Genomic DNA, 25,492 nt, shown 5'->3' with positions numbered 1-25,492 from the left:
TGAGACTTCAATGCCTCAGGCGTGATGAAAGGACGAATTTTCCTAATCATTTTATTTGACAAGCCAAAAGGTAGAAGTTAGCTTATTTATCTGGGTATTAAATGTTAGTTTATCATCAAAAACAAACCCCAGGTTATTGACCTTAGAGACTGGGGTTGTGCAGTTGCCCAGACTATCAGGCCACCATCTCGGCGACCAGAAGGAAGGGTTGGATCCTAGAAGCATAACTTCAGCTTTTTCACTGTTTAGCTTCAAGCAGTTGGACTGCATCCATTCATTCACCGGTGTCATGCAGTGATTGAAACAATCAGCTGTCTCCTCCATATTATTTGAGACTGGCATCACCACCTGTGTGTCATCTGCAGACGAGACAGCTGAAAGCCCACACCGTCTAATAATGGAGGCCAAGGGAGCCACATACAGAATGAAAAGGGTGGGACTAAGTGAGGACCCCTGCGGTACCCCACGAGGCAGTTTGAAAGACTTAGAAGCAAAGTCTCCCAGTTCCACTGAAAATGTTCTGTCTGCTAGGTAGGATGACAGAAGAGTTAATGAGGAGTCTTGGAGCCCCATCTCTGCTAGTCTACTGGCTAAGATCTCATACTTAACAGTATTGAAGGCAGCTGAAAGATCTAACAAGATCAAGGCAGCCTTCTTCCTGCATCAAGGATTATCCTGAGTTCCTCCGCTGCCATGACCAGTCTCTGTTCCATGACCCTCCCTGAAGCCATATTGTGCATAGTCCAGTAGGTTCTCTTTGGTGATAAATTCTGTGGGATGGATAGTGAGCAGCTTCTCTAACACCTTAGATGGAAAAGGAATCCTTGAAATTGGGCGATAGCTGCTAGGATCCTTTGGGTCCAAATTAGCTTTTTTTAGCAGTGGCAGCACCGAGGCTGTTGTCCAAACATCCGGAAAGAGGCATGATTTAATTACCTTGGCGAATAATAGGTTTAGCTGTTCGCTAACAAGTTCCTGGCACATATGGAAAACTTTAGGGGGACAGGGATCTGAAGGGGCTCCTGACTTACTAGTTTTCACCACCTGGATAATCTGGTCTAAGGAAGGGGGTAGGGGAACAACAACCTGTATTGGTTGTAATAGTAACAGCCCCAATTTTCGCCTGTATCGAGGGGGCATGGTAAATGTCTTTAAAAGTTTCATACACTGAGGCCACTTTATCAGTAAATAACTTTCCCAAAGTATTGCAAAAATTCAGTATTGCTCGTTACCAGGGTTTTTCCTGAAAACGTTCGCAAATTCTTTTGCTGTGGAGAAAAGCACCTTACTGGAGCATTTAGCCTCTAAAATGTTAGTTGTGAAGTAGTTACTTTTTTCCTCCATGATCAGTCTCTTGCATACTAGTAATGATTGAGCATACTTGGTTTTCCTGTCCTCTTCGTAGTTGGCTCTCCACTTCCTTTCAGACCTCCTACACGCTTGTTTTAGCAATCTAAGCTTTTCTGTAAACCACGGCTGGGAGGGGTTTAGTCTCCCGGGGATAAAACTCTTTTTCGGGGCCTCAATATCAACCACTGCTTTGACCCAAAAAGATAATCTAAGAGAAGTTGTATTAGTGTTGGTTCGGAGATCTGGTTTAGAGGTTAGGAGAGATTCTTGAAGAGCAGATATACTTATTTTATATGGGAGGGATCACACTGTCTGGTAAGAGGTCAGAATCCTGGCTTGCCAACAGCAAGTGCAGGAAACACTGGTGTGCCAACTAGAGCACAGGAAAGGCTGGGGCAACCAGGTGAACAACCTCTAAGAGGCCACCTGCATGCATGCCGCATCACCCAGGGCACAAAACCTATGTTACGGGTGAAAAGGCATGCTGTTTGATACCAAACATGGTATATTTCAGCAGTACCATAATGGAGCTTCAACCTTGAGAATGCCTGAGTGGCAGCCCATGTTATCTTATGGACCGCTAACATTTATAGTAGTTTTCAATTGGGACCACGACTATAGGGACATATAGGCTTACACTTATATGTACTCACCTTTAATATAATGCACCCTGCCCCCTGGGTAGAGGAGACCTTCCTTAGTGGTACCTGACATATATTAAAGATAGGGTACTGACTAAGCTACACATGGTGAGAGCACACTTAAGTTTGAGCGGTTTGCACTGTCCTGCAGTCTGCAATGCAACGCCTGCTGTCAGTAGTTCACATTGGTCACTCAGGGTGGCACAAAACTGTGCTTCAGCCTTGGCGACACCTTTGACAGTAATGCCTTTAGTAACCCTGGTAACATATACTGGTCTATACTACTATTATAAAGAGAGAACTGTGCCCTTTGAGCCAGGTAAACTCGAAAAGTACACCACCAATCAAAACACCCAAGACATCTTTGAAAACCTCAGGGCAAGCAGGACATAGGCTATTAAAAATTAAAAATATACGAGTCCCTTGCAAGTAGCGCCGGCCCCGACGTCTGCTTGATGACATCATTTGCGTTTGCGCTCCCTGGCAACACTTCCGGAAATGGCGCCGAAGATCGCGACATGCTGGGAGGACTGCCGCGGCCCTGCTTGCTGATAGGCGAAGTGGTGGCCTGTGCGGGGGGGCGCATGGAGAGTGGCGGCCTGTGCGGGCGGGGCGCCTGGAGAGTGGCGGCCTGTGCAGGTGGGGCGCCTGGAGAGTGGCGGCCTGTGCGGGCGGGACGCCTGGAGAGTGGCGGCCTGTGCGGGCGGGGCGCCTGGAGCGGCACCGTCGGCTAAGGTAACGATCAGGCTCTCCGGGACATGGGCGGGAGGGGGCCAGGACGGGAGGGGGCCGGGCCAGGCCGGGGCAGGAGGGGGCGGGAGGGGGCCAGGGGCAGAAGTGCATGCAAGCCTCAAATGCTGCCACCAGCCCCTTTCTGCCCCAGCCAACGCTGGGGCGGGCTGCTAGTGACTTATAAAGGGGTAATGTTTTTACCAAATTGGGATTACAAAGTCCAACATAACAGTTTTAGGAGAGAGCCCAGGCAATGGGGTCTGAGCAGTGGACTTAGGTGCACTATCAGAGCCATAACCATCAGCATTTGGAGCAAAAAGTGAAGGGTGACCACACAAAAAGGGCACTTTCCTACTCTCATGTTGTGCTTTTTTTTTCATAAAGGAACAAAAGATCAATACAAAATACTGATACATACATGCGGTAGAAAGTTACTATTAAGAGTCCATGATGTTGTTATTTATGTGATGAACTGCGGAAACATTGAACCATAATATAAAGAGTTAAGCATTTTTTTTAATGAAACTTGAAACTTCAATGAATCCAACTTGATGTCTGCGCTAGTGAAGGTACAGAAATATCCGTCTGCCTGGTGAATATTTCTAAATATGGCAGCTGGAGTTCCATCAGGGTAGTGAGGACCAACAGGTTAGCGGCCATAGATCTTACTGAAGCTTTCGGGCTTTTCTATATTGTGTGAGTGTGTTATTTACAACATTCTCGATATAAAGGTGAGCTATTAAAATTCAGTTGTGCCACCACACTCCCCAAAGTTAACAGAAAATGCTTCTATGGAGGATAGATCAAAGGGGAGTGGAATAAGCCACTCCAAGTGGATTTAGGGTCTGCAAGCAATCGTGCATGGGAAATTTTTCCCTTAGGTGATGAGAGAGCCCTGTGCATATCAACGGATGATTGACAGACCTTGACACAAAAATGCTTTTTCCATAGGTAAATAGTAAAGTTGCCTTCAGATATCATGGACGGAGAGAATGAATTTCCATTACTGAGCTAGACAGTCAAAGTAATTTTAACTATGGTGCCCTATAAGGTTAAGAATTTAGATGGATCATATCCGTAAGACAAAAGACAAGAAAATATTGCTCATCACATTACCTACTTCAGGCCAAATGAAAGTAATTTGTCAACTATAGTACCCAGATTGTTAGCAGTAAGAATCAGAATTGTTCATTGCTTAGTTAATTAAAATCATAATGAAAATGCTTCACACTTCATAAAAACAGTATTAAAATTTCCCAAAATCTTATGTTGTGACTTAATGATCAGACAAAAATATTTATGATATTTTCATACATATTCAAAGATCTAAGGCCCGATTCACAAAGGTTAATTTAGGCGTTTGGACTAAACTTAATCCAAACGTCTAATTTTATGACTTGGGAATTCACAAAGGGCATTTATGAGCGCTATCGAGCAGGATCACCTCCCGAGTGCAGACCTAAAGATAGCACTAGTAAATGCTTTTTGTGAATTCCCAAAGCCATAAACTTAAACATTTGGTATAAGGTTAGACCAAACGTGTAAGTGAAGGGGGGCCATATGATCTGCTAATGAAAAAACGCAAAAAGTGAACAGTCATACATTAAAACTGTCTAAAAATATATCCATGTCAAAGAGAGATTCAATGCCAAATGTCAAAAGTCAGTTTGAACAGAGTTAACATCTTGTACATGTAAATGTAGGGACATTTATAAAGCACACTGTTACTACAAGGAGTGTCTTGGCGCTAGTACAGAAGTGGACCAATCGAGGGGAGCTTGTGATCATATCAGTTGTTGGACTATAAAGGTTGCTTTAATGTGTCTTAAGTCCATGAAGCTGGACACAGGAAGCATAAGAATCTGCCCCAGGTCCTTGATTTGCGGATCCGGGGTAGTATGGCCAAACAGAGATTTGCTGAGCGCAGACTTCTGAGGGGAGTAGAAAATCCGATGCTCACTCTTAAGTACCCAGGTAAAGTGAATAGGTTTCTCCAAAATAGTGTCAAGGTTTTAATAATGTATAACTGCCAGTAGTCATCCTTGCATGCACTCTCTTGGCAAACACAGCTCTGTCTTGAAGCATCAATGTCTTTTCAACCAGTGAATTGTCTTTTTTCTAGAAGGAACCCTGTGAGAGGGGGTTGTCCCACATGGAATGTGGCCGCAGTCCATTTATTTTTTCCTCCACCTATATGTTGTCTGGAATCAAGGGTTTTTCTTTTTTAGCTAGCCAAATAATTTCATTTAAGGATTCTCTTCAAGCTGATTCCAATCTTTAACAGCATATATTTTGGGAGAGAGAATTCATATCTGTATGCTCTTATAAAAGTCTATTCTATTGTGCGTGTGTCGCGACCATGGATCACCTCTGTCTGGTATGCCAGTATTAGGAAGAGCTTGGTGGGGATCACCTTCTAATTGGTAGCATCCTAGAGCCTTTTCAGCACTTGAAAAGAACATTGCATGCTGGTATTGGTGCAGACACCTTCCTGGATATTTGGGGGCTTGTTTACAACAATTCAACGCAGGGCAGAGCTGCACGTCAATTTGCTGCACTGCCCTGGATCAAAAGAAAAGTGCAGGAATGTGCTGTATCTAGGAGATATTCTGCATTCCTGTCCTCTTATGCTGCGCTGGCACACAAACGACAGCCTAGCGCCAACACAGACACCCTTACACCATGGAGCAAGGGTGCCTGTGTTGAAGTCAAGTTGTTTTTATGCAGGAAGGGACACCTTCCTTCATATAAACACTTGTTCCACAACCCCTGGGGAGGCGTTTGCTTTTGATGCATGTCCAGTTTACAGCATGTTGTATATCTGAGAATGTGTCAAAGGCCATGGGTTATATGTGAGGACACCCACAGTAGCGCCCTTGGCACACCTCTCTATCACATTGTGAGGCAACACAGCGACTTGTGCTGCACTGCCTTACACCATATCTGTGAGTCCATGAAAAGCCATGCAGGGCGGCTTTACGTGGCCTCATAGATATGGCTCTGCAGTGTGCACGCTGGAGCGTCATTAAAAGTTCTGGTGGTGCTTTTGGGGCTGTAAATGAGCCACTTGTTTCTTTGCACTGCAAAGGATTCTTTTGAATCCACCATAAACCTGAGATACTCATAGCTGCTGGTTTCCTTCTCCAGTGGTTTAATCTTTAGGAACCATTTGTGCATCACCAGCCTTTTCCTTATTATTAAGAGGGTTTTTTCTTTGGGGTAAATTATTACCATCACATATGCCTCTGCATGATGGCATACTGTATTGCAATAAGAATCAAACAAATGTTAGGCCACAAAACTGGGTTTATGAACTGCAACGAAGAATTGTGACCTGTATCAACGTTTACAAACTGATACTATCATCTTCCTCTGACTGTATAGTGGCCCACATGCATCATTCATTTTTGGAGTCGCAAACGGTGCGATTCCTTAAAATCGGCCGTTTGCGATTCCAAAAATGCTTTTTGGAATGCATGAAGCATTTTTTGAAATCGCAACATTTTTGCGATTTCCAAAAATGCGATTGCTTTTAGGAAATCGCAAATTTGCGATTTCCTAAAAGCAATGCATGATTAATTTTGAAATTGCGAATTCGCAATTAGAGGGACAAATTTACTGAGTAGTTGAACTACTCGGTAAATTTGCAAAAAGTGTAATTAACACTTTTAACGCATTTTAAAAGCATTCATGTTACGGACACACATGTCCTTAGGACATGTGTGTGTGCAACATGATGCGAAAAATACATTTCAGGGGTGCAGGGGGGGGTCCTTTGGACCCCCCCCTGCACCCATGAAATTTTCTAAGTGCCACTCGCAATTCCCATTGACTCCTATGGGCCTTTTGGCCCATAGGAATCAATGGGAATTGCGACAATTAACTTAAGAATTCGGTATTTCTTTGGGATTCGGTAAAAATTGAAATTTTTACCGAATCACAAGGAAATACCGAAAAAAATGATGCATAGCATTTTGCACTTCCTAATTTGCGATTCCCTTTTTTTCGCAAATTAGGAAGTGCAAAATGTCACAATGATGCATGTGGGCCAGTATGTGTTGAAGCCAACTCCAACAGAAGCACAAATAAAATGATATCCACATCAGTAGAGAACTACTTTCCTATTCATTCACAGCAGTCTCCCACAACTACTGGAAATTCTCCAAAGGAGAATGGGATGAGTAAATTGCATATGCTCGTCATTCAACAAGAGGTTAACACAAGAATCAGGAAGGGGGTATTCACTTTTGGCACTGTTTTCAATTTTGTATTTCTACCTTACATACATTGACCCTTGTAATTAAACAATGCTTATCGTTTTGCCTCATTCCATTCTGTTAGATAAAGATTGAGAATCATCAAATCCCAGAGTATCACTGACACGTGCTTAATCCTGCTCCATCAAATCACCACTTGTACACCTCCCATCTTTTGAACTTTGTTTTTGCCTCCTCATACTCTGGTTCTGTAGTCTCTTCTTTTTTGGTGTGGCTTCTGGTACTTTGCTCTGCTCAGGGATGTGGAAATTATCAGTTCAATAATACTCTTGAACTGTACTGGGGAAATAACAACCAAATTCACTTTGGGCCAATGAGATGGGGATATAGCCCATTCCCAGACAGAGGGGGATGCCAAGGTGCAAGTTGTCTTTTGAAGAGGATGGAGAGACTTAGGTTGAAGCTGTGACCGATTATTACCTTTGTAAATATCTCAGTAGACGTCTTTCTTACATTGCACATACATATGGCCCGTGTCAATAAGGTGTAATATATAGGAAGACTTAACTCTGGTTATTTTGCTGACCTATTTGGTTTGGCAATTCAAGTCTTTGTTTTCTAGTTCTTTATAACATGCTGAAACCTGCATAGCTTCTTGCCCAACCTTCTCCTGCTAGTGACGGACCTCAGCATGAAGTGTTTGGATTCAATTGCGAATAATTCAGCAGGGTCTCTTGTGAGAACAACTGGATCAATTTCAGTGTTGAGTGCTGCACCACAATAAAGCAGACAAAAGTACATTTCATGCTGGCCAGGATTGCAGGCAGAGAGACCCCACCTATTTGAGGATGCACAGCACAAAATAAAGAACAGCACTCCCACAACCTTTGGGGGGAGTATTTTTTTTTAACTTAAGTATGAGTACATTTTGCGGCTAGGGCTTGATCACCTCATTATTAGTGGACTGGGATTAGGAAGAGGTGAAAGTGGCTATGGAATCCTCCAAGAATGTTTGATTAAACGTATTTACAAGTACTTAATGGACAAAGCATTCTTTATTTAATTAATAAGCCTTTTATATTTCATTTCTAATCGTTATTTTAATCTTCATCTCTTCAAGTTATACCCTAATTGCTTTTCATTAAATCATTCATAAAGAGGAACACGTCTTAGGACGTAGCTGTTGCACTTTATAATTGTCTTATAAAAATGGACCAGTTAAGGTGCAGAGCAAGTAAGTAAGACATTACAAGCAGAGGGAAATGGTGCAAAATTGGCCATACAAGCAGTAAATCCCCTTGATTGCTTGGAAGGTGGTGGTATAATGTCATGTCCTTCTAAGAATCAAAAATATACTTTCACCGGCTCTGAATAAACCCAACGCTAATTAGTCTATTTACCTCGTTTAAACTCCTCTAGAACAGCTGGGCCTGTATTATATGTACACACAGAGAGCATACTTTCCCTGTGTGCTCCATGGAGCATCTTTCAAAAGGTGCAAGAGGCACAGAGTAATAATGCACTCTTTTACAATAAATGCAGTGTGCCCAGGGCACCAGCGACCTTGCACTGCCCTGGGGCAGAACATTTAGTGAAATATAGAACAGCTGCTTACAAGCTGCTCGGTGTTTCTGTGCAGATAGCAGTCTGCCTGCACTTTAAAACAAACATTTGCAATGCAATTGGTCTCGCCTTTGGGACCTTATATGTATTTAGCTATGCAGCACATTAGCCTGGGTGCTGAAACAGTTACTGTTCTTTCACATGGAGAAAAGTAAGCACCAAAATGCAGAACACACCAGGTACGGGAACACATGGAGAGAGATACTGCCTATAGGTGGGAAATGGTATTGTCCAAAGTTGTGTTTTTAATTTAAAATCAGCGTCTTCGGTTGTTTACAGATGCTCATGAAAGACACGTTTCTATGGCCTCGAATCTAGGGAATGCTAAAGTGATTCTGGTATTTTACTGACCTCTGCTGGTCGTTTTCTATCACGAATGTTAAATAGAGGCAGCTACCAGAAAAATAAAAAAGTCCCTAAGGAGAAAACAATTCTGGTATTTTACTGACCTCAACTGGTCGTTTTCTATCAAGACAGTTAAACCGAGGTAGTTGAACTGAAAAAAGAGTCCATAAGCAAATATGGAAGTAGACAAGTCCTGGGGATGATCTCCAGAGCCCACAAAGTACATACAACAGATCTTCCGCACAGTGCAAGTGCTGTCTATGCTCGACCTAAAAAGGGAGAGAGACCCCTTTGTACACAGGTGCAAAGAGTGACTGTGCTTATCTGCAGGGCGATGTCTGAGGAGCTATGGGCTCCGTTTCCCCCTCCAGTGGGCTGTTCTAAGGGGAAGCACTCACTGTGCACCACCTTTTTAGTGGCGCATTGTCAGTACGCCTCGCAAGAGTATGATTGCCTGTGCGCCTTTGTCCGTGTACAGCACGCATGCAGAGGCATAGTGATTATCCCGTTTGCAAAGTGTGATGCCCCTACGCAAATCAGGGCGCACCCTCTCAATATAGCTTTGGCACGACACACAACTCCCGGCACTATCAGCATTACAGTAGCGGCTGCACACTTGTCGGTTGCTCCTTCTATAATGCCATAGTGCCCTGGTGATGTAAAAAGCAGACACTCATGCCTATTGCACCCCCAGGGCACTATGTGTAATTTGGCCCCTGATGTGCCCTTATGATTTTTATCTTGGAGTTAAAAAACATGCACAACATATTCATGGTTGTGACTATGATGTTATCATTGTACAATGTTAGTATTATCACACATATTAGTATACTTTTTACTAACAAAACAGATTGTAATACCTGTTCAATAACACACTGCAGCGTAAATTAAGAATCAAAATATGACTGCATCAATAAAAATATTGAATCTATAAAAATGGTATAGCATCTTAAAAAAACAAATGAAGAAATACTGTACCCATGCTTGCTCTTCCCATGGCACTGACTCATTAACTGTTACATTTGGAAAATCTGGCCACACCTAAAATTGAGACACAAGAACAAGCAATCAGTGTATTTAACCATTAAATGTTGAGTGCATATACTGTTCACAAATGGCCAAACTAACTGCACTAAAAATGAAATATTTATGAATTTGATGATATTTATTTAAAGCACAATTGAATATTGAGATATAGAAAATAAAAAATTAATAGCCTTGGGTCGCTGTAGGTTAACCCTTGGGACCACCCTTGCATTTTCTGGTCTTTCTTAAGGCAGTAGCAGGAAAAATAAAGTCCTATATACTTTTTTCAATATTTCGCTTCATCCCCTTTCCATGACCCCAAAAATGTAAAAAGGAGAGACTTTTTTTTTATTCTAATGTTAGGAAAGAGGGGTAATCTGTTCATGCCATTGTGGCCAAAGCTCACCTGTGTGAGCATCCGGTCCGCTCTCCCTGCTGGCCCGCCCCCTGCCCAGCTGAAGCTTGTTAAGGCTTCCACCACCTTTCCTCACTGGGACACCGATTTTCTGAACCTACGGAGGCGGCGCAGCACAGGCGATCTCACAGGCGTACCTGCACAAGGCAACTGACTCCACTTCTTGCCGCACCCGCTCCGCGGCTGCCGCTTCGCCCAGGAGTGCGTGGGGTATCGCTACCACACTTCAAGGAGGAGGATCAGCAAGGCAGTCAGGGCGTGAGGCTCGGCGGGGCTGCGAGCGTGCGGGGACTCCATCAACCAGGAGTCCCTGCGAGACCAGGGATACCAGCATCCGGTCCGCTCTCCCTGCTGGCCCGCCCCCTGCCCATCACGGCCCTATAATACAGCCTCTAACTCCCGCAGCGCGGGACACAGCTCGGGGCGAAGACCGGGCTAAGAGCGGGCCGTTTGAGGCCGTTCGAGGACGGAGAGGACTGGACTGGGCCTCCCTCTTTCGTCCTCTTCCTGACATTTCTTTGTCTGACTCCACATCGGCAAACCACTCTACTATTTTATCTCCACTGTTAAGCTAGGGGGTTGCCCTGGTTGTTGTAATTAAATCATGTGCACCAGGTTAACACGGAGCAAGGCCGCCAAGGGTGGCCCGCCAATCAATGGTCCTATGCACGATTTTATTACCCGCACTAACATAGCCATAGACCAAGAAATTTCTAAGCTTCAGACTCGTGTCTCCCTGGAATTGGCAGCTGCTAGAAGACTGTCCCAGGTAATCGAACTTTCTAAAAAATCCTCCCTGGGCCACATAGCCACCGCGGTTACCCCGGAGCGTCCAGCCATCCCCCATTGTGTAGTCACACAGGTTGATGTTCACCACACCCCGATTCTTCCCCCTCTTTCCCCTGCTTTAGAACCACCGACCCAGGAAGGTGAAGTGAACCCACCTAATGTTTCTCTTAAACAGGATGCTAGTTTCAATTCCCCCACCCCTGTAATGCTTTCACCTAGGTGTATTACAACTAAGGACAAACAACCTAAAAGGAAACGCAATTCTCGGTCTGCTTACTCTCGTAAGAAGGCTAAAATTGCGGTAGCACAACAGTTGAAATTGATTAACGTTCCGGTATCCAATGCTATAGGAGGGTTTGTTTCTAGGGAACAGCCACAACGTGAGGGAGCCAAAGAAGGGGCAGACACTGCTTCTTCTCCCATCATGACAGAGGACGCGGGCTTACATGTAGAGGGTCTGGAAAGGAATGATGGGGAATTCAAAGGTTTAGTTTGGGAAACTCTTAAGAAGCTTCTTCCCCCCTCGATCTTAGACTCTCACGCATTGAGAACAACTTGCTCGAGATGGAAAAGAGCATTATTGCCCTGGCCACTCTCGGCCTGAGAAGTCTAGAAAACCAAGGCCTTCCTGTAGCTGTCCCATCACCCCAAGTCCCAATATCACAAGCCCCGCAACCTCACCCTCCAGTACCAGCTCTTGTACGGCCGGTTCCCAAACCACGGACCGTGGGTGTGGATCACATTACCACCGCCCCTAAACCTAAGACTTCCAAGCGCCCCATTCCTCAACCACCAGCTAATCCCAATGCAGCTGGCCCATTTAGACCCCCTCCCAGAGAAGTGGCTCAACAACCAACCGAGGGCCCTCCTGCTAAGAACAATTTTAGAGGGGGCTATATCGATCTCCCTCCAGAGGCCAATGACTATGTGGTTGTTTTGACGGGCGTCCCCCAGATCGGAAATGGTCAACACGAGAATCATTGGTCTCTGAAGAATAAGATTATGCATTGGCTCAATGTGAACAGACCAATTCCCAATGGCTGAAGAAGCAGAGTTCTGATGGTACGTAGAATTCCCTGGGTGGGTCCAACTAGGAAAACCAGTTCCGGAGATTGCATAGTGGTGACCTTTGGGGACCCACATACGGCACACCACATTTGCTCTTGGCCCATTGGTGTAGGTTCTCTTGTTATACCTAGGCCATTGTCCTTTTTTTATCCACCACGCCCTAAACATACTCGGGAAAATGATTGGTCACTAGTACATCACCATACATGGAGGAGCCATCCAAATATCCACCAAGATTTCCCCTTAAACTGGAATGGCCTCCCTACCTCAAATAGGTTTGGTGGTCTTCAGGAGGTCGATTGACGTCCAAGGCAATTTGCCCTCCAAGCAGCGGAAAAAGCACCATCACCACAGGTCCTAGGGTACACAGAATCTCTTTCTGTGTTGATTGAACCTACTGCTGCCAGTCCCCTAGATCCAGGAAGAAAGCTATATGCCTTGCCGATAGAGGGGGGATTGAACACTTCTTGCACTTTACATTCCCAAGTCGTTGAGGAACGACTGGACTCAACTCGTATGATTCCCTTGTCACCCATCCAGAATGTCCCAATAGATACAAAGCTGACCGGCGTAGCAATGGCTCCCAACTATCATCAGATCGAGCCATCGCAAAGGTTAAATAGAGCAGCTGCGGGGGTGGCAGGCCCTGTGTCCAATCTGGCTATACCTGTCAACCCCTCAAGGTGGATTACCCCAGCCGAACCCTTGCTAAAGATTGTAAGCTGGAATGTGGCGGGGCTTGCCCGTAACCTTGAAATCCCCGATTGGAACGCCTTTTTGGACCCTTACAACATCTGCCTCTTGCAGGAAACCTGGTGCCTAGAACCCAGGCACAGAGTAGGCTTCACAACCTACTTTGTCCCTGCTTTCCAAAAACATGGACGCAAAGGTCGCCCGTCCGGAGGCCTTCTTATATGGGTCAACATCGCACTAGGTTTAAGTGTAAGCCAAAAGACCACACAATCTCCTGACCTTCAGAGGATAACCATATCATGCCCAGGGGGAAGGAAGTTAGAATAGAAATTTTTAACCTTTATTTAAGGGGGGCCAGGGGTGGGGTATCATCTTTACCCTCTACAGGATTAAACAGTGATCTAGCCGCCTGCAGTATTGATTCTTATGTTCTCCTTGCAGGCAACTTCAACTGCTGCTTCGAACCATTGGCTAGGGAGGACATTCTGGACACTTGGGATGAGGATACAAGGAGAGGTATCCCCACCCTGACCCTGGATCCGATCCCCAAATGGACGCAGAGTGCGATAGACATCAATGCACTCTGCATGGAACACGACCTGAGACCAACTAATGGACGATCCAAATCGGATTCTATGGGTGCGCATACCTACAACAGGATGGGACACACCTCCAGAATAGACTACATTATGCTGAACTACAATCTGTGGTCATTTCACCATGACATGGAGGTTGTAGCGTCTTGTGATAGCGACCACAATCCTCTCTCGTTAACCCTCACTCCGCCTTGGCAGGCGGGGAACCGAGCCAAGTCTGCCCACAAGTGGAAAACCTCCCACGAACTTGTACCCTCAAACTGTGGTAGGCGCCTAAAGTGGGCTAAAGCAGCAGCGGACGAGGAAAGGATGGCTCAGGCAGAGACCATTATGTCAGCAGTGGGGTCGCGCCTCGAAGCCTTAGGTGTCACCAGCCAAGTTGTTCTACTGATATCTACAGAAACTATTGCGGCACTAAGTGATCTGTTTACTATACCCCAATCCAGTGCAAGGGTTGTAGCGAAAGGTGCTTCTAGAGCGAGAGATAAGTGGTATTCCTCCAAATGTCGGGTTGCTAAGGGGGAACTCATTTCCGCAGTGAAAAGTAAGGATCCAGGCAATATCAGACTTCCGAGGAAACTTTATAAAAAAATTGTAGCTGAGGCTAGGGAGGCTCATGAATACAGTTTCTGGTGGGAGCTAGTGGAGGCAAGCACTAGGAAAGATTTAAAGGGGTTCTGGGATCTGTTGAGAGCCAGGGACAAGCCTCTTGATCTTCAGTTCACCTGTAATATCCCCGGCGATGTTTGGTTTGCCCACTTTTCCAAGCTATACTCTGTTCCACGGGGGGCACCTCAACCAAGCATGGGTTTTCTGGCCACTCTCCCAGCCGATATTTCATTTAATGATTGCCCCCAAAAATGTAAAAAGGAGAGACTTTTTTTTTATTCTAATGTTAGGAAAGAGGGGTAATCTGTTCATGCCATTGTGGCCAAAGCTCACCTGTGCTGATATTACGGTGCATCACCATCTATGCACCTTAACTTGGAATATCAATTAGAAATTCAACCGTGATTAAGCTAAATCAGTTGTTTCATGCTTTCTTTAAAAAAAGTATATATACTATAGTTGTTTGTCACCACACCTCTTTTAATTTTTTGGTGATCAAGTTCTGCAAAGTAGTAGTGGAGTTGGGCAGCAAAATCAGGGCATTACTTAAACCTTTTGGGATACAAAAACGTGGAGCAGAGTGTAAGTTGGGAGGGTTTTTGGCAATTGTCGGGGGATTTTGACGTTAAAATGGCCCTCTCTGTGACACCATCTCTGATCCATTTGCTGTGATAGCACCGTTATGCCCCGATGACGTGACTGATAACAGAGGGCAAACCCTTTTTCACAAGTTATTGGAATATAATTTTTGTGATTTGGCGGAAATCAGGGGTAATGAGAATCATCTATCCAACCTTCATAAGCAAGGGACAAGGTACCACCATAGACCATGGCTTTTTATCTCAGGAGCTGATGAACTGTGTAGTGGTATGCGGAGCTATCTCCAGTAGATTGAAATGACCCTAAATTTGCCATTAGGGCAACAAACCATTCTGTTGAAAGTTGTAACCAACTTGGCCATTAATTACACGGAGTTTAAGCTCAGACGGAAGGATATTGACACCACCCGTATAACTGCCAAGGCTGTTAGGGCCAATCTGACCCTGACCATGGATCACCTTCTATGTGAAAACTGTTTAGCCTTGAAGACCATTACATCTTTGGAAATACTACATAGCCATATTAAATCTACACTTACAATCATGCCCAAATATGTAGTTACCTCCATCCCGGGGTGGTTTGACAGGGAATGTAAGACTTCAAACTAAAATATGAGGGCTGCCCTAAACTCCAGGCCGGAGTTCAGGAAAATATATTCAAAGCCAGAGAGCACTATAAGTCCACAATTTAAAATCGTAAATCAACTATCAAGGAAGAGGCAGGAAATTGCCTTGTTACTGCTTTAAAGGGTATGGAATCTAAAAAATTCTGGTCAATGATGAACAGCAACTAATAAACAAGTATAAGGGTCTGGGCTTGAATATTACTCCCCAGAGCTGGATAGACCACTTCACGTATATTTTTTCTTTTGAAGGCCTGTTGCCCAATGAATAAGATGATACCAGTCCCACTTTACCCCTAACAATTAGGTTTTACCTTGAGAAGATAAACAGGCCATCATTGATAGCCCCTCAAATAAAGTTACAGGAACAGATGGGGCTTCAATGGATATATATATATATAAAGGCAACACTAATCTGTCGACACCCATTATCACCAATGTTCTCAGTGCTGCTGTATCCTATAAGATTCCCTCATCATGGCAAAAAGCTACCATCGTACGAATCTTAAAGAAGGGCTTTAGGCGGGACCTTTGCTGCTACAGGCCTAGCTCACTCCTTGACTCTTGTATCAGGGTAGTAGGTAGGGTGATTCTTCACAGGATTGAGGGTTAAGTCAAGCAGAATGGAGCCATGATAAGGGCCCACAATGGTTTTTGGGTAGGTCGGGGGACACAGGAGCAATGCCTCAACCTGAACCTAATAGTGGGAAAATACTAAATTTTGCAGAAGTGCCCGTTATACCTCTCATTTATGGACCTGAGCAGTGCATTCAAAAGAGTCAACCGATCCAAACTGTGGCTTATCCTTCAGCGGCTTGGTATGCCGCAGGATCTGGTAGATTTTCTGCATGCAATGGATTGTGAGGTCTTGGTCAGGGTGAGGTTTAGCACAGATGCAGAATGCACCCACTTATTCTCCCTCACTAGGGGTGTACAGCAAGTGTGCATCTTTGCACCAATCCTATTAATTTTATACACAAACGATGTAGACTCCCCTCCTCATTTGGAACCGCCATGATTTGGTCAGGATCAAATCCAATCCTGTGGCAGCGTTATTATATGCTGATGACGTGGGCCTACTTTCCTGCACACCTAATAGACTTCAGTCCCTATCTGACAATGTTGTATCCTATATGGATCAATTGGACCTAGACACAAAAATCACCAAGTTAAGCGAATTCCCTTACCTGGGAGTGAGCTTTGACAGTAACAACAGTCTTGTACTCTATCTCACCAATAAAGTTCTAGATTTAACAGCACAGTGGGAGCCCTTTTTAACGTATCTACTAGAGTAGGCAGCAAATCCATTGCACTTTTGTTAGAAATTTACAAACAGAAATGAATACTTGTCCTCGCCTAAGGGGCTGGGATATAGGGGTATAGTGACTGTAGCAGGCTTCAGAGGGAGGAAAATCTGTTTGGTCAGCGGCTTCTTGGTTTTGGAACAGGTAGCTCACAGCACTTTCTACAGGAGGAACTGGGACTGACTTATGTCACAGATCTTGTGGGACTGGCTCCCCTTCCTCTTTGGTCCACTATCTGGAGCAACCCTGAGACCTCTTTTAACAGGGATGTCATAGAGGATTGTCTGTCTTGCAACTACGGCCTAAGCATCCCGTGGCTGAAATATATTTATAAAGCAGGGAAGGCCAGAGTTAATCCTCGGCCCTTTCACCATTCAAAAGGGGAAATCTGCCAAGATTAGGATCTATTTCTGAAAAGGGCAGCCCCCAGAAAGGAAGATTGTGAGGTGATGAGGCCTTATATTGAGTTTTGATGAGCCTACAAACGTCCAAAGGGGTTGAGCCATACCTCTTGTATGTCACCAACATAAGGGAAAGGGCCCTATTGCAAAGCTTCCTTTGGGTAGTATCAGATGTGACCTGTGTGGTTTTCAATAAGAAAAGTTTTTTGGTCTCTGTGCACACTCTTATTCAAAAAGTTTTTCTTGAGGTATATGCGATTTTTTGTTTAGCGCTACACGTTGTCACACGATGCCTATTCGTGTCTTTTATAATGATGGATTATGTGGGAGTTGACTAACTTCCACTAACTGTGCGCTAGAATTTAACTTGAAACTTTGATTGTTTCTTTTCCTATGTTATCTCCTTTTGACAAAAGTTCATTACTCCATATTTTTCAATCAATTTTGATTTTTATTGATTTTCCATTTTCTTTAATTCATCATCAAAGGTTTATATATCAATATCTTTGAGTAATCAGTATATATCCATTATAACTCTGCCCAATGCATTTCGGGTCAGGTCATGTGACCCTTCTTCAGGGGCCCTCTCTCCTTCTCAGGGTCACTTCTCTTCTCGTCTCCTTCACTGTTGGAAACTCATGAGAGGCGAACTGTGTCCGGGTCACGGGGGCAGAGTCAGCCCCCGTGACCCGGACACAGTTCGCCTCTCATGAGTTTCCAACAGTGATTACTCAACGATATTGATATATAAACCTTTGATGATGAATTAAAGAAAATGGAAAATCAATAAAAATCAAAATTTATTGAAAAATATGGAGTAATGACCTGTGTGGTTTTCCTCTGGGCAATTTTGACCCCAAATCTATTCTTCTTTATATCTGTGATGAATCATCACCGCATACCGTAGCACATTTTATATTTTCTGTATGTTTTATGAAGCCCCCAGATTTTTTTATAATTATCATTATTCAAAACATTAGGCTTTAATGTCAATGACAATGTCAAATGTTCTTCTTAAGTGCACATATCACCGGAGTGGTCTCATGGCGCTAGGCAACAACAACAGCGGAGATGATAGCGACAGGAACAGTGAAAGCAAGCGTGCTGGGGAAGGAGCCACGTTTTTAGTTCCCTTCGAAAAATCTATGGTCAACTATGGACTGGAGATGTGATGGTAGCTTATTCCAGAGCATAGGGGCAAAATAGTAAAATGATCGGCCGCCATTTTGACAAGTTCGATTGCGATGTTGAATAAGGTACGATTTGGAACCAGACTTTAAAGGTCTTCCAGGCATGTACCATTGAAGTTTTTTAGCTAGATATCTTTGGCCGGTGTCATACATTATCCTGTGTGTAAGACATAGGATTTTGAAAAGGCCTCTTTGCCACACCGGAAGCCAATGGAGAGTTTTAAGATTTGGGGCGGAAGGCGATCTGGAAGGGATATTGAGAATGAGTCTGGCAGCAGTGTTCTGAAGAGTCTGAAGCTTGGAAAGCAGATCTTCATTGAGTGCCACCAGCAGAGCATTCCCAAAATCCAGTCGGCTAATAACAAGACCCTGCACCATAGGTTTCCTGGCTTCAATAGGTAGCCACTTGAAGATTCTGCGAAGATTACGCATGGTACCATAACAGGCCCAAGAATCTGGTTGAGATGGGTTTTCAAGGACAATCAACTGTTGATGGTAACTCCAAGGTTGCGAACTACTAGCTTAGGAGAAGGACATGGGCCCAATTCCAGGGGCCACCAATCATGCATCCAGGATTCCTCTGCTCTGCCAAACTGGATAATCTCGGCCTTGCTACCATTTAGTTGTAATGTATTTCTACCCATCCATTCGTTCACCTGGACCGTACAGTTTTTGAAATGAGATTTAGTATCGATGTAATCTGGACGAAAGTTAACAAGCAGTTGGGTGTTGTCAGCATACGACACAGTTTCAAATCCATATGACCTGATGATGACAGCTAAATGTGTTAAATAGAGATTAAACAACATGGGGCTAAGAATGGAGTCCTGTGGAACACCTACACTGACTGGTCGACTGCAAGAAGCTAGAGTCTACGTGAACGGTAGTAGAGCGGTCAGTTAAATAGTTCTCAAACCAGTCGAGGGCCTTCCCTCTGATGCCCACCACCAACAGTCGATGTTTCAAGATACTGTGGGAGATGGTATCAAAGGCTGCAGACAATCAATTTAGGCGCGCTGTTTACTACATGCAGATGCTCCCAAATAATTGTATGTGTCTCTCTGTATGTGAATTCCTTAAATATTCACTTTCCTTGGGCAACTCCTCAGACTTTTAGTATTGCACATTGAGGATACGAGGTCACACTAAATATTTTACGACAATTGGAATTTCGTTTTTAATAATTTTTATGCATTTTTCATACAATTTCGCATGACACTACGGTAGGCTGTATGATTGTATTTTAAAATATTTGTCTGAACTTTTCTAACCATCCTATTATTGAATAACACGATCTTGTCATTTATATCATTTTCCTGCATCTTTGTACAGTTGAATGTCTTTGCACAAAACATAGCACATCAGTATGTACATAGTGCACTATTGATCGTGATAATGAATCCGTTTCCAATATGCTTTAATATATCTTACAACTGACATCCGAATAAAGTTTCTTTGAATTGAATTGATATCTTACAACTTGCTTAATCCTTTTTCTTGTCTGTACAACTGGTCGTTGTGCATAATACATACTTGCTGTACTATAGGTTGGCAAGGAACCTTATCACTAAATTCACTATAATGAGATGCTGATTTGCTATAGTGTTACAAGGATTTGAAACTAATGCTCTGTGTGTAGTCTGCTGCCATTTTTATTCTTTTATGAAGTAATTTCAATCTGAATAAAGATTTTTGATTAATTGTAACATAAGGTAATATTGCACAACACTCTCAATATGTTTCTTCTTTTCCTGTTTATATGGTATAGAAGCCTTTTTTGTTAAGAAGCAGAAATTATATTTCTATCTTGCAAATACTTCAAGAATTCATTGCACTTTATTAATTGTACTTGAATTTACTTTCCTGAACATAAAAAATCCAAAGCGTTTTGCTTTTTCCATGTGTGAGGCTAATGGCAGCACACATGGAAAAAGCAAAAATGAGGAGAAATAAAGCATTTCTCCTTGTTTTACCAAGTTAAGACCAGGTTTTCTCTGGTCCTAAATTTGGCACTGCCTCCAATTCACGCTGTCCATTCTAGATAGGGGGCAGCATCAAAATTAATAGGTGTTGCTGTGGAACTACCACCGCAACACTCACTGCCCACCCCTTTCACACTAAGCATAGCGTGAAAGGGGCCTAACTTACAAGGCTGTGTTAAGCCATGTTAAGTGGCTTAGCGCTGTCTTTGAAATAAGGCAAAGCCCCTATCGCACAGAAACGTCACAAAAAGTGATGATGCTGTGGCGATAGGGGTTTGTAAATATGCCCCTGAGTGTGGATTTCAGCATGCAGCACCATATATTTCAACCCTACAGAACTTCAGTAAGTTAAGTCAAATCCGACTTTGTACTTGAAAGAAAGGATTTTGGCCAGTTGGGTCTCATTTAACATCTTGCACATATATGCAGAAGTTTCAAAACAATAGGGTAATCCACTGTGTTTAAAGTGATAGCTTCAGCAACATTGTTCTTTTCCGGGGCTAAGAGAAGGGCATGATGGACGTTAATAACATTCCCGTGTCTAGAGTAAGAATGTCTATGTGAATATTGGCACTAATCTCAAAGTTTTTGCACAATTGTTTGGTGATCTTACTTTCACCGATCTTTGGTCACTGACAACAGCGAAGGGCTTCTTTTGGTGGGTGTTCTATTTTAAGATGATCTGGAATTCTTTATTTGTCGAGCTGTGCAGGCAGGACAAAAATGTGTCAAGATGTATTTCCTTTTCTCTGTTTTGGTTTTTGGCTTTTGACTTGGATTGAATTTTAGCAGGTTTTGGTAAAATATTATGCTGACAAAATGTGCAAAATGTCCACATTTCACGTTACGTGAAATCCATAAAATGTTTTGAAATAATGCATTGACAGTTTGTGTATTCGATTTTAAATACCGGAGTGTACCTTTACTTAGGTTTGTGTGACTACATGGTTTTGCTTTCATAGTGGGATTGCATAGCTGATTTAACAGTGCTATGTTTTCCTACTAGGTTGATGTTGGGTGTTTGATCCAAAGACAGCTTTTTAATGCTTATTTAAAGTTGTATATAGCACAAACTAGTTCCGAAGGTATCGGAGCGCTTAACATGAGCACCAGTTATGTTACACAGAGACACATTAATTTTTTGTTAGGCATGGGAATATTAAGGGGCTCATTAGGATGGCAAACGAACTGGAGTTCATCCGTCATCCCTGTGTAGACCGGGACCGTCCCCACTACATGTGGCGGTCCAGCATCACAAATCAGGATGCGACCGCCACCATGGCGGTCGCATTCTGATGTTTAACATTGTGGTGGGCGCTGCTTTCAGCAGCACCAGCCATAAAGTGATAATGGCATGTTGCGCATTTCACAGCACTACGTGGCAGGCACCAGGTGGTGCCTGCCACATAGTGCTGTGAAATGTAGGGATACCATGGGTACCCCACAAGTGCACCCTCACCACCCCCTACACAAGGGGGGCTCGCCATGGAAAGGACTTTCAAAAACAACATCATAATTTGGTGGACGGTGACTGCTAGGCACCGCCACCATTTGATGTTCCCTGCACCGTCTGCCAGGCAATCGGAACAATTTTGGTGGTTCTACTTCCGCTGTGGGAAAATTGCTGTATGATGGCGGAAGGACCACCACGGCAGGGCTGGCAGTTGCCACTGTGAGCCCTTCGGTCGCGGTCCTAGCGCCTTCCTAATCAACCCCTAAGTGATTTTCCCAGAATTGCAGAATGTTGAGCGTCCCGCTGAAAATCAAACCCGGTTCCCCAGCTTGGAGGTTGACCGCTATAGCTGTTAAGCTACATCACCAAAAGATAAAAAACGAACTATATTCTAAAGTATGTTTAGCATATGCTAATATATGATAGAAAGTGCTATATCTTGTTATGTTTTAAGCTTATTATGAGCAGAATGTAATCAAACCCATTTCAAAGCAGAAACGAACAAATTCTAAACTATAAAGTTGTTTATTCTTGATGTGTATACACAAAACTGTCTTATTTCAGAAACTTGGGGCTACATTTATGAATTTTTTACATAGGGCAGTGCAGCAAGTCACTTTGCTATGCTGCCCTCCGTCAAAAGGAAAAGGATGGAATGTGCTGTATTTATGATGTACGGTGCATTCCTGTCCTTTCCTGCTGAGCTGCCATTTTGGCTGCCTAGCGACATCCAGGCCCCCTTGCACCTCGGTGCAAGAGTGTCTGCGTTGTTGGTAAGATTGTTTTTGTGCATAAAATGACTCCTTCCTGCACAAACCCAGTCCATGTAGGCATTTTCCTCTTTCTATGGGTGCTGCACAATGCAGCGCACATAGAAAGAGAAAAATATGAGGAGAAATTAGTATATTTCGCCTTGTTATGCCTGCCCTGGGGAGGTGTATAGTTTTGTTGCATTCCCAAGTTTACAGATCCTTGTAAATCTGGGAATGCATTAAAACCCATGAGCGTTACATGGGAGCACTCACTGCAACACACATAGAATGCCTTCCTGATGCAGCGTAAGGCAACACAGTGACTTGCACTTCTTTGCCTTACACCATATCTACGAGGCCATAAAAAGGCATGCTAAGTGGCTTTGAATTCCCTAGTAGACATGGGTCTGCACTCTGCATCACCGGAACATACAAAAAAAATGATAGAAGCCCAAAAATGAATAACACGTCTTAAACTAACTTTTGTTACTCAGAGAGATGTCCAATGGAAATGGTAAGATTTGAACGTCTGTGTTCCGAATACATCTTGAATAATTAAATACATTTTGTGCTCCAAATAAAATACATACCTTCCCCCAAACTATGTCACTTCCATCTGCCCACTTAATGAACACATCTTCTTGGACCCCTCTTGTGAATGCATCATATGGTTCAGTTTCATTGCCTGCAATTGCTGGATCCTAAGAAGAAGATGTTTAGTATGGAAATCAAAATGAGTTATTATTCATAAATGTATTTCATTTAATGTTAAGGAACATTGTTAAAAAAAAATCACTGGATTCCGCGATACAAAATTGAAAGCAGCAGCGTGAATTTAAAGAGCAAATGTAAGCTATAAGTTAATCAAACTAGACTTGTCATTACCATATTTCTCATCACAAAGTGACACATTCTCAAAGGTATTTCCCACCATGGGTGCAATGTAGCTGAGCGGATACCGTAATTTATGAATGGAAGTTCACCTTAAAGATTTAAGGCACTTACAAAAGGATTTGTTCACATATAAAATTGGAACATTACAGCAGGATTATGGCATTTCCCATTTAGCAAATCTGTGTGCTTTCTTGTATAAGGCATTTGCTAAAGTATGACAACAGCAAAAACCTCAAAAGGATGTGGGTGTTTGAAATAAGTTGAATGCCTTCATGATTTTTGGTTGAGTACAGGATACTACCCGATCATCAGACTAAATTGGCACAATATTGGTACATGTTTATCTTCTGTAGCAAACAGGCACAATCTTATCTTTTGTCTCTTTTATATAGTTGGAGGATGACCAGCGTGTTAATACCGTGGCATGTTATATAGAATTAAAAACTGTACATATAAGGACAGCATGGCTTAATTTGAGGTGAAGAAGTACAGCTGTCCATGTAGTCTATCAAAGCTTCCATAACTTCCAATCTCAATTTCTCTGAAGTAGTGGAGCAGCAAATAATGTCAAAGTCTCTACTGTTACTTCCTTTGATAACCTGAATGAGCTCAGGGCTTAACATTGCAATTGTTGACAGGAAAGAAAGGAGTAGTATATGTTACACCTGGTATTTTTGGGATGGATTGCCCACAACATTTTTGCCTTGACCCTCTTACATTGCTGAATTTGATTTTGTTGGCATTAGGGCTCTGAGCACTCTACCCCTATTACCCAATGCTAAGGTGCTTCTGCTCTCTCCTTAAAACATGGCAAAACAGGCCTATACCCAATTGGCACATTCAATGTACTAGTAAATCACTCCTAAGATAGCCCTAAATGTTCACAGGGCAAGACGCCTGATATTTCAAAATAGGACGTGTCATTAAGTATTATATTTCCTTACAGTGTAAAAAACTCCTAAATACGTTTTTCACTGTTGTAAGGCAATGTGTCCCACTGACTAATACTGGGTTACCTTATTACATGTATTTAGTGCTAACTTCAGATTGGAAGCAGATAGAGAAATTACAGTTACACTTAAAATAATTGTAATTTAAAATAATCTTTAATGCATAGTCAAATTTTAAGTTGCGATTTTGAATATTCTACTTTTATAAAGTTGCCATATTTCTGCTCAAACCAACTGTGCCTATCTGCCAGTGTCCTGGGCACTCAGACAATGAAACAAAGGATGCCTTTGTCACCCTAGACAGATTGAAGCAAGACCAGGGAAAGAACTGTATAGAACCATTTTTGGGGGTAGGGCAGGAAATTCTCCCACATAAAGAGGCTGGAACCAGGCATAAAAGTGCGACTTTTAGAACCTCTCCTCAGAACACTCCTGGACCTGTGGAAGATTCCCAAGAAGGACTGCCATTTTGATTAAGGAAGAGGGGCTGCAATGAAAATGAAGAAGGATTGGACATGCTCGACTTGAGGTCAGACTCTCTGCAGTGACTGCAAAGGTCAGTTGGTTCACCTCCTGCAGGGACACATCAAGGTTGTAGAGGCGTCCCTGCAACCGGTACACATACCATCACCAACTGGATCTGCCTGAGCCCTGCTGCTGCCCTTTGTTAGAGTTATCCCCCCAAGACATACCCCAGTTAGTCAGCCTATGACTGAATCAGAGATAACTCCTACACAAGAAAAGGTGAAAATCCTGAAGTTCGAGCTCCTTGTGACCATGAAGTGACCTCTTTGTGTCAAGACTTGTCCATCCGTGATGACTGAAGCTCCAGTGGGGTCTGCTCTTTGTGCCGACAGTGACCGTCCACGACGATCAACCAATGTTAAGCTTCAGCAGTCACTGGCTCTTTGCACTATAGCAATGACCATCCACACAATGCTCGATCCTGACCTTGCATTGAAAGCGTCCTTCTCACGGCCACAGTAAATGCAAATAGAGAAAATGGTGCAGGTCTTGAGAAGGTAAGTCTTCAGCGAGACTAACCTGTAACCTGGTCTGTGTATCTAACCCACACTCCATCATGGTCGGCCTAAACTTGTGAATCTCTCTCAGGCTACTGAGATCAGATTACCACAAGTGTGCTTCTTGGTGCTATTTTCACCAAAAAATTTAAAAATTGATATCTCTGGTTTTACTAATTGCTTTTTTATTGTTCTGATATCATTTATTTATTAAAATG

The 25,492-nt window shown here is 43.3% G+C and overlaps 1 protein-coding gene across 1 annotated transcript in view; it reads right to left on the bottom strand.

Annotated features, from left to right (window-relative positions):
- Positions 1 to 25,492, bottom strand: part of LOC147683948 (maltase-glucoamylase-like) — a 588,456-nt gene that overhangs the window by 106,721 nt on the left and 456,243 nt on the right. Inside the window, exons 56-57 of the mRNA XM_086944339.1 lie at positions 22,999 to 23,109; positions 9,887 to 9,949 (exon numbers count right to left, since the gene is read on the bottom strand). Coding sequence (XP_086800465.1) covers positions 9,887 to 9,949; positions 22,999 to 23,109 — 174 coding nt within the window. The remainder of the gene's footprint in view (positions 1 to 9,886; positions 9,950 to 22,998; positions 23,110 to 25,492) is intronic.

This window comes from Lissotriton vulgaris, chromosome 11 (assembly GCF_964263255.1).
Source record: "Lissotriton vulgaris chromosome 11, aLisVul1.2, whole genome shotgun sequence".
Lineage (NCBI taxonomy): Eukaryota > Metazoa > Chordata > Amphibia > Caudata > Salamandridae > Lissotriton > Lissotriton vulgaris.
The sequence above is the reverse complement of the archived record's forward strand: the minus strand, read 5'-3'. Positions and strand labels throughout refer to the sequence as shown.